The sequence below is a fragment of the Pterocles gutturalis genome, unplaced genomic scaffold (genome assembly GCF_000699245.1).
Source record: "Pterocles gutturalis isolate BGI_N339 unplaced genomic scaffold, ASM69924v1 scaffold53660, whole genome shotgun sequence".
Lineage (NCBI taxonomy): Eukaryota > Metazoa > Chordata > Aves > Pterocliformes > Pteroclidae > Pterocles > Pterocles gutturalis.
In genome coordinates this window covers 8,692-19,236 of record NW_010142948.1, presented here as the reverse complement: position 1 = coordinate 19,236, position 10,545 = coordinate 8,692, and the positions used below count along the sequence as shown (strand labels likewise).

At 47.8% G+C, this 10,545-nt stretch overlaps 1 protein-coding gene across 1 annotated transcript; it reads right to left on the bottom strand.

Moving 5' to 3' along the window:
* Positions 1–249: 249 nt before the first annotated feature.
* On the bottom strand, positions 250–10,282 carry LOC104469816 (E3 ubiquitin-protein ligase RNF220-like; the record flags this gene model as incomplete). Its single annotated transcript, XM_010084518.1, has 3 exons — positions 250–849; positions 8,973–9,047; positions 10,174–10,282. Coding segments are annotated over 3 exons (256 nt in total), but the record flags the coding sequence as incomplete, so codon positions are not given.
* Positions 10,283–10,545: the final 263 nt, after the last annotated feature.

Genomic DNA, 10,545 nt, shown 5'->3' with positions numbered 1-10,545 from the left:
TATATTATATATATGTATATATATACTTTTTTTTAAACTAATGACTTTAATGCCAAAACTTTGCTGAACCAAGAAAAATATGGGTTTAATGTTCTCTGCTCATTTTTTTTTTCTTCTTTAAAAAAAATACAACCCAAAAAAAGAAAGGGAAACTTATTAGTATGTAATGTTTGAGTCTATCCCATTTATACACAACATTGTAAACATATATAATCTATATTACATGTGCTTCATTTCTGCCTGGGTGTGTTTTTTTTTTTCTTTAAACCTTTTTTTATCACTAGAACACCACAAAAAACCAAAACAGAACCAAACCAAAACCCAAACCAAAACAAATAAAAACAAAACAAAAAACTGAACAAAGAACACAAGTTACAGGTTATTTAACATCTTTCTGTCAAGGGTCCCTCTCCCAGTCTCCTGGGCGCAGAGTGGTCAACAACACAGTCCAAAGGAGGGCTCACGAGCCATCCGCGATGCAAAGCCAGCTCCAGGGAATGGGGTAGATGGGGAATACTGGTTTTAAAAAAGGGGACTTCACAACAAAGATTTTGTTTTTGCCCGCTGCAGATGCTGAAGGAGGTCTCAACACGCGGGACCTGGGAGCCGAGGCCCCCCACTGCTCCTATATCCTCGAGTCCATGTCTGGAGTCTCTGGTATGTTTTTTTTTCTTTTTCATATTTTAAAACGTCTTTTTTTTTGTTGCTGTCGTTCTTCTCCCCCTTGATGTGATGAGCTGAGCCAAGTAGCTGGGTCCCGCCCTCCTGCTGGGTCCTTCATAAGTAGATGCGCCGAAGGTCTCCGGGAGACGTGATGGTGTTACACTGGGGACAGAGCTTCTTGGCACCCTGCAACCGGCAAATGAGACAAACATTGTGAGAGACAGACGCACCGCAGAGGATGACCCATGCGACCCTGTCCTCAGCCTGCGATCTCAGGGAGAGCAGTGCAGGAGCAGGGACAGCAAGGCCACCCCCCTTCCCCTCCAGGCAGGGCCATGCCCTCCTGACAGCGGGCACAAGCTGTGAGAAGGGGGAGCCCCAACACCTTTCTGGCTTGTTCTGGAAGCCTGTCGCCCTGCTCCAGTCCCCAGCACGAGGCAGCTGGGCAGGCAGGAGCTCTGCAGGAGGCTGGAACCTGGGGCCAAGATGCATCGCAAACTCAGCAGCTCCAGGGAGAGGGGTCTCTGCAGATGGATGGGTCTGAGCCCCCCGTCCCACTGCACTGTCATTGCTGGCTGCCAGGCAGATCTGCTCCTCTCTGCTTCCCTTGCTCCTCTGCAGCCTCTGGTGAGCCAGTTCAGGTCATGGAGCAGGCAGAAACCCAACCCAGGCAGAACAAGGGCAGTTGTCAGCTGGGATGACTGAACCTGTTCATGGTGGGGTTGGGCCATCCCTCTCAGGGCAGCTTGCGAGACAACTGCCTCAGCCATCCTGCAAAATCCCCAGAGCTGCTGGCATGAAGGAAACCCCCGTCCTGTTCCCCCTGCAGCTCGCAGGGGTGCTGGAGAGATGAGTCTGTTCTGCCAAGGTGAGCTGCAGCGAGGTAATGGGTGGCCGACATGAACACTACGTGAAATAAAACAAGGGCTGATGTGCCATCTGTCACTAAGCCTGACAGCAAGAGGGTGTTAATAATCCTCAGAATTGGGGTCAGCCTGAGCCGGTCACCATTAGACTGGCAGATGTGACAGACAGTTGATGGGAAAAATGACTCTGCTGCAAGGCAGCCTCCCATCTACAGCAGCATCAGTGCAGGAAGTTGGGATGTCCTGGCTGTCAACACTGGCTGCAGCCTCAACACCACCTCCTGCCGCACAGAACTGAGCACAGGCTCTGTCTGAGCACCCCAAGTTTTGCTCACTGCTGTCAGACAGGCCCTTCCAGCAGCTAACGCCCAGTGCTTGGCATGACAAGCAAGCTGACAGGGATGCAACGGGCTGTGTGAGAGCCTACCGGCTGGCACGGGGCTTGCTGGCAGAACTGAAGCCGTTCGGTTCAGTGCTGCTGCTGCTCTCCCCTAGCAGGGCTGGTTTCGGTACCTGCAGCCCTGAGCGCAGCAGCTTGTGGGATGTGGACTGAGCAGCAGGGCAGGACTGTGACCTGCCACCCTGCTTCGGTACTGCTACCTGCATTTGGGGACATCCCGAGGAGAGGAGTTGTCAGCTGCCCCTTTGAGGTTCCCTGTGTGCCCTGACAAGCAGAAGTAAGTGTTCACAGGGACTTCAAGGTGTTCCAGTATGACTACTGCACACATCTGTGTTCACGCTCTCCTTCCCAGGATGGCACAGCTTATTGGCAACTGGCAAAAAAGCATCCAACTGAGTACATGGAGCTTCTGTCTCTGGAAAATGCACCAGGGAGAGGCACTTTCTGCAAAGGGACCAGACCCCTGACCCATTAAACGTCTCAGCCTGCCTTCAGTCTGGGGCAAAGGATGAAGGAAAGTGCTTGCTGCGACCTGAAACCATCCCCCCCCAATTCCTCAGTGCTCCTGTGCAATACCGAACAGCATTTCAGCAGTTATTTTCTTTTAGCTGTGCTGAAGTTGGAGATGTTTGGCTGTATGTGGGTGGGGAGAGCACTGAACTCCCGTGAGTTCATTTGTGTTACCAAAGGCTGCGCAGGCACTCGCTGTAAGTACACTCAGCCCACAGGATGGCAGAACAAGCCTGATAAAACCGACTGCAGCTTTGTTCCTCTCTTGTGGCAAAGCAAGGTCAGGTGTGCAATTCCTTCACACCACAGGAACAGTGAGCCGCCAGACCCAGGATCTCTGTCCCAGAGATGTGCTTTCTACACCACATGCTGATCCACTCTCCCCACCTGAGACTGAGCTGCACGTGGGCAGCTGGGGCCAAGTTTTCAACCACGCCAGAAGGCAGAACCCAACCACGTGCAGCTTGACCCATTTTCTGCAAAAGCAACGTGACCCGATTGCAGATTGATTTAGGGCTGTGGTGGACGTTGCTTCACCTGCACGCAGGAAGGACGGCTCATCTTGAGCTCTGAAGCCCGGTACATTGGAGGGAACAACGGCATCTCAGAGACCTTCAGCAGCCTGGTCCGAATGCTGCGTGGGCTGACTGCACGAGGCACCCCGGGACCAGGTCTCTGAGTCTCCCTAGTACTTTGTGTGGTATTAAACAGTTCAAGCAAAAATGATGACTTTGGACGCTTGGGGAAGCCTTTTTCTTTTTTTCTTTAAAAAAATAAAACTGTCATCCTCTGCTCACATCAGCATGTGTGTTAAATTCAGAACTGAGTCCTGATTTTTTTCTGTTTAGACTGAAATTGCTTAGAACCTTGTTCCTTACATCTGACTTTTTGGTGTAGGTGTACAACATTTATTGGCACTAGCATTTAAGCTCTCCTCTCTTGTAGAGAGGCACATAAGCTTGTACACACACATGCTGGCACAGGCACAATGAAAAAGCATTTGCTCCCCCACTGCTCACCTGCCAGCTGGGGTTACTAAACTTTTCCCTTGAAATAAAAATGCTGTGGAATAATAAGTCCCACCTGTTGGCCAATTCTTTCTTTTTTTTCCAGGTCCTTCTGCTCCTTTCATCATAGCTTCATGGAAAAGCCTTGATGTGTTATAGCTGCATGTGCTAGAGTAAAGGCCACCTCAGCTTTTCCATTATAAACCCCAGTTTTGAGGGGTTTATAAAACTCTTCTGCAAGAAGTTTGCTCCAGGGCTGTTACAAAGCAAAGAAAAGGGGCTGGAACCAGGATGGAGTTTATTTTTTCTCCTCCTTTCTTAATTAAAATTTGGCAAGTGATTGATCCACAATACAGGCTAATCACTTGGGGTAGTAGTTTGAAAAATACATTAACGAGAGCCGAGAGGTTGAGAAGTCATTAGGGCTCACATGGTGCCAGGAAGGATTGCAGTATTTTGTCTTAAAGTTGCCTCTTAAAAAAAAAAATGGCATGACGTCTGCTATAAATTGGCTAAAGCAAGAAAACTCAAAAGGAAGGATTTAGGCACTTCCTGCTGTCCTGTGGGTCTAAAAATGGGCAGTTTCCAAGCAGAACATGCTACCAGGCACAGAGAATAAAGACACACACACACAGAGCAACTTCGCCTACACAGTGCCACTGTCAAACCTGGGTTCAAAGCTTGCCCATTTTATAGGAAGGGAAACCAAGCCAGAGAGATGACAGGAGGGACCCAAACCAAGAGTCAGCTTCTGCCAGGAGATGAATCGAACTCCAAGATCCAATTCTCAACCAAGGCAACAGCCCCATCTCCCATCCACACCTGCACATGAAGTGGCAGCTTCTTCTCTGCAAATACTAATTCCCAGAGAAGCAGCCATTCACCACTGCCATGGTGGGGTACCTCCAGTTGTCAGGTAATGGGGTTAAAGCAATCAGGAGAGGAGCTCACCACCACACGCTGTCGGGAGGCCAAAACTGAAATATGTTAATAAATAACTGGACAACCTCATGGAGGATAGGAACATCATGAAAGATCAAGTGCAGCATCCTCCATGCAGCTGCTGACTCAGGAGGTCCCCATGTTGCTGGAAGCACTAAAGAATCACTCAGAAGGATTGCTCTGTGTCTGCGCTGCTTCTTACAAAAATACTCCAGCCCACATGGGGTGTATGGTATTATAGCCTAGAAAAAGTGACAAGGCTAAGAACGCAGTAGTGTAATCTACCAAAGATATAAATGTGTCAGCTGCAGAGCGTTCATATCTATCGATGGATCCCCTGGAAACATATTCTGTGATGAGGAAGGCTTTTTAGAAATAATTTTTTTTCCTTCTCTTGCAGTTGTCATTTTCAACTAAGCCCAAGACAGGCAAATACAAGCCAATACACATTGGAAATACTGGATCTGTCTGTCCGGGCAATGGGGGAAACTCAGCACACTGCACCTGCTCAAATAAACCTGCCCTCTTTCAGCCCCTGAACCCACCAACAGCTCCATCACTGGCAAACAACAGCCTGATTTAGCTTTTAACTCCATTTACTTCATGAGGAAGGATATCAGGGTTTGGGGGATCACAGAACCACAGCTCATGGGGACGTCAAGAACTCACCAACCCATTCACTTTGAGAGATCACCTCAACCTGAATTACTGCTGAAGGGCATGCATTAAACCTGTTCTCACAGACCTCCAAGGCTGGAGGCTCCAAACCTCCCCAGCAAAGCACTGCAGCAGATTGCCAATCTCTACTGTCAGAGCACTCTTCCCAGGGGAAGGAAAACGTGAATCCCACCCTCTAGTAGCTGTAGGGTCCCTCTCGGTTAATGGGAAAGGATACAGAAGGGGCAGACAAACTTCTTCCCGAGGGAGACTCATCCCCCACATCCCAGTGACTCAGGGCTGCAGACCAACAACCAGCTGAGGACAGACACCCCCCACGAGGACAGTCAATGTTCAGGGAAATGAACCCCACATCCCAGTGCCCAGGCTAAGCCTCCCTCCTGCAACACCATTTCCCCTCCTGTTTTTGATGAACCTTTTCAGGGTTTTCAGGCGTCCCCAAAAGGGATCACAGGGAAGTCACTCCAGGCTGGTGTCCCAGTTTCTGTGTGACTTGAAGACATCGACTAGCTCTCTGCATGGAGGATGGATGAATGAGAAACATCACTGTGCTGAGTGCCCCAGACAACCAGCAAGTAGGGAGTAGCAAGCTCATGAGTGTGGTTTGACACAGCAATACAAAACCAGCAGACAAACCCAGCTGACAAAACAGGTAATGAGATTTCCTGGGACCCCAGGCACGATCACATGGCATCAAGCAACACATTCTTGTACCCATCTCCCTGTCTCCACTCCTGTTGTGCCTACAACCCCAGAGCTGCCTGCAGCGTACAGCACACCTTTAGCCTCCGTCCCCTGGACCGCAGCCCTCAGGCAGACCGGTTCTGCTCACAGAGCAAGTGGAAGGAAAGAAAACCACTCAGCTCATCATGTCCTGACACTGCGTAAAGGGATGGTTTCTCCCTTTCTCCATGGTCACCATGACGAGGACCGTCTAACCAAGCACTTTCTGTCAGTGCTGAAGCGCTGGCTAACTCAGTGAGCACCATGATTGGGTTCTCTTAAGCCATCTCCAGTGTCCCTTCTGCAACCCCAGCTTTTCCTTCTTGTTAATCCAACACAGCAACAGGAACTAGAGATACAATCTGCTCTGATGAATGTTTCATCCCCGGAACTTGGAGGTGGTTTGATGCCCTGAGCTCTAGTATAACAGTACTTAAGCTAGAAAGTCCAGCAGCCATTTGTAGCGTTGGCGGTTAAAAATCTCTCCCCATCTCCCTTAGCAACAGAAAAGTTATAATTAGTGATTAGACATCAAGAGCCAAAAGTCCAAAAACTGTATTTTCAGAAAGCCTAAGTGCTTTAAAGATCCAATCCTCATCAGTGCCCTAGACACCACCAAAGTCAGAGGACACTAGAGATGCTCAGATCATTGTAGCATCATATCCTAGAAAATGTTGAAACATTAAACCTTTTAAAAAACACTTCACCTCCTCTGGTCCATAGACAAATGTGAGCATCAAATTTTACCTCCCTTCAATACCCTGCAGAGGTTTAGAAGTGCTCCCAGGCGCTCTGAGCCTTCAGTTCCAGGGCCTTCTTCAACACACGGTCCTCCCTCTCTCTCTCTCAGACACACTCACGCTCTAATTTCATATTAGATCTCGTCTGGGCATATAAACCACAGGCGCACAGGAGAAAGGGGACTTTCCACCAGCAGGGAGAGCAGATCTCCAGAACGTTCAAAAGGGGCCGGAAGCCTGACACAACCCACCCGCCCCAACTCCTATTAACTCCAACAAATTGTTTATTGCACAACTGAAGAAAAATGTTGCCCCTCTCCCCCAGCCAAGTCTTTCCATGTGTGCTGCACGCGCAGGCTCCCTCCTCCCGCCCCACTGGGGAGCCAGCTTTATACCCAGGGAAAGGTAACAGCAGCGATTATTACACACACTATCCCACAGCTCCTCGCTTGTTAAAAAAACACAAGAGTCTCTTTTGTGCCCGAAATAAAAGGAGATACCTTAATTAGAACAATGCAGGTTGGTGAGCATTAAACACTGAGCCCAGCTGCTGTATGCCATTAAATTCATAAAAAAGGAGGGGGGAAGGAGGGCAGTCTTAACGAGATTACACACATTGACTTTGATCAAGACACAAAAGCACCAAGGCGTTCCAGGGTTTTTATTGCTGTCTTCGGGCTACATTTTAATGGTTACATTAGAAACATGCGAACACAGGCTGTGAGATTTTTTTTTTTGAGACGGGAGAGGGACTGCAAGCATGCCTTGTGAAAAGGCCTGGTTTAATAAATTGGGGGCTGCAGGGAGAGGCTAGGACTGGGGAACATATGAGTAGCCACTTATTAATTGCTTCCCCTATGCAAGTGCCAAGTCCTAATATGATGTCTTGCTGGACTATTCCCATCCCGGCCGCCTGGTCAGCAGAAGAGCCACATGGGGAGAGCGCACAGCCAGCTCCATCCCCACCTTCCTCACGGAATTCTAGCGGAGAGACGGCTCCCCCTCTGTAAGGGTAAATGCTAACCCCTGAGCACCCGGAGTGGGGTTTCCCTGTTCTCATGAGCAGCTGTGACCACTGTACATGGAACAAAGGGGCCTGAAGTTGAACTAAGTCGCTGCTGAGCCTAAAGAACAGCCTGAAATCGGTGCCACAGATTTAGAAGATGACTTAAAGCTGCTGGGAAGAGGAGAGGACAAAGACTTCAGAGTAAAGAAAATTTAAAAGAAATGAGTGTTTTATCCTCTGCTTGTCGCACCGCTGAAGGACAAGATTACTCTTCGCTTAGCAAAGGTGGCAGAGCATGCATTCATCCAAACACCTCACAGCTACGTACCCACATATGTGTCTTTTATAACATGCTGCTAGAATGTTTACAAAAGCTTGTATAATCTAAATAGTGATGGGGTGTAGCTGAAGAGCTATAAAACACAGCCCAAGGGATAGCCAAGTTATTGAGTTGCTATTAGTACTCAAGCCCACAGGCACTTCACCATCCTGGTAACTTTTCTTGGACAAGACTTTTAAAAGGCAGGATTTAAAGGAGCATGATTGGCTTAATCGTAATTCCAAGCACACAATGTGTTCTATAAAGTAGATTTCGTAATGCCTTACAGGAACAGTTTTTAGGAGTGGCATTCCCTTACATTTTTTGCAACTCAACTATCATCTTGCTAGCAGGAGAACTAAAGAGCACAACTGACTATTTTCCACTCCTCAACCTGAATGAAATGAAAGCTTGAAAATCATCTGCGCAGGGAAAATGAAAAGCTGATTAAAAAGCCCACAGTTTTAACAAAGGAAAGGAAACCACTTTATTTAGTAACACCTTAAATTTTAACCTGATGTCTTTTAGTACATGTATAAATGATTACTGCATTGGGTCACCTATTCAATGCTCAAGGTAGTCCCCAATCCTCCAAACAGAATCACGTAGCACTTGAAAACTGCACAGGGCTATTTCAAATACTCTGAAAAATATAGGTTCAAATTCAGCTTCCTTCCATATCATCTGTCCTGAAGATTATTCCCTTGGCTCCAGGGGAATATTAGGTTTCTCAGAAGTTGCCCATTCCATGAATCTCAGTGGATTTGGCCGCCATTCTCACAGCTCTACCTCCGTGCATGGATGCTCCACATGAAATTACTGTAAAGCAAGGCTGTCCCCGGCACAGACCTCTTACATGACCAATGGTTGTCCCTACAGCAGCCCAGGAGTGAGCAAGGAGCAGGACTCCACTTTGGTTATGATGACTCAAATGAAACTCACTCAAGTTAAAGCTAGAGTGGGGCGTTAAACAGCAAGGACTGGGATGTCTGCACGCACGGCACTCAGATTGCTTAAAACAGAACAAAAAGCACCTTTCTCCGTGGTGATTTAAATAAAGTATCCCAGAAGACAGGAAAAAGTCTGTAAGTCAACAAGAAAGTAGCCAAGAGCCTCACCAGAGTCCGCAGCCAGCATTCTTCACAGTGCACGTGCCAGCACTGAATGGAAGTCAGGGGCATTGTGTAGGAGTCCTGAGCAGAAGAAGGAAACAGGTTATTCCCACAGCAGGGTTCTACTGATTCTTCGCCCTCAAGTCCATCACATCACCTTTCTTTGTGGGGAACGTTGCCTTGTATTTTGTATTAAAACAAAAAAAATCTTGTCATATTAAGTTTGTATTTTTGTAATGTTAATGTAGTAAAGGCAGAAAGTCTCCTGCAGTCCATCTTTCTGGCATCTCCTGTTGGAAGCACATAATCCACTCAAGCGGTGACCTCGCTCAGCAGTTATTGCAGGAGCATCTGAAGTTGCTGTGGGCACCTGCCATTATTCCCATCAGAGAGGTCACCGGATCAGACAAAAACCAGTGACAGGGAAAGATTAACCCTTATCACAACTCTTAGCTCTGCAGGAACACCTTAACTACATCCCAAGAATGCTGCTGCTATTTTAGCAGACATGCCTAGTATTTTCTGTCATTGCTAAAATACCTCTGGAAATCAGCAGCAAGCTGTCACCCTTGCGGGATGAGCGATGGGGACTGCATCCCCATACCTACAAGCCGTGAGCTGGGAGAGAGAGCACCATGCATCAAGCTGAAGTTGCAGCGGGAGCCCTCTGCCAAGCAGAATTTTCTCCTGCTGTCAGCAGAATAAAAACCAAACAGAAGATGCAAAGCTTTGCAGGCTCAGCCCATCAGAGGGAGCTGCTGCCCTTCTTAAAGAAGGCCACAGCATCACGACAGAGCAACCAGGACATGGCCAACTTTTAAATGCTCAGGCAACATTCCTGTTCTCAAATCATATGGTGGCTCTCAGATCCCAGACTCTGCTCTCTCCTATGTATGTAAATCTGTGCATGCAGGAGGAGGACACTGGTATCTGGGAGTTTCCTATAGGTAGGCTGAAAGTCTTCTGAAGTTGGGGCTTTCTTGCCCTGATACAGATGGACAGCTACAAATATCAGTGGAAGCATGTAATACATACAGAAATTTCAATTGCTAAAAAGACCTGGCACCTTAATTTGGAAGGCTAATTGGTGTACATGGACAAAGACAAGTTCCCCGACTCCACCCGAAGAAGGAGAAAAGCTTATCCCCTCCTCAGCAAAGATACCGAGACATTTCTGATTCATTACCACAAGTGGAGTGCTACTCACCATGCAAATGAGACATTTATAGCGGTCCCCACGGGAAAGCTGCCTTTCTAACTCACGGACACGAGCCTTTAACGCTTCAAATGTTGTCACTGCAGAGTCTTCTGTAATTCTATAAAAAGATGATAGAGCGTGAGCGTCACTGAGCACACAAGATTGTTAAGAGTTCAGGGGAAAAGGGATCCCACAACAGGTACTGCACAGGAAATCGCAACATTTGAAATAATACATCCAACTTGGGGTGAAGAAGAATTCCTGAAAAGCCCAGTGTGAATTATTTGAGGTGTCCTACTAAACACTGCTAAACACATAATGACAGAACACGACGGGGCTGGGGTTGCCAACTTCACACAGAGCAAGCTTCCATAAGACACG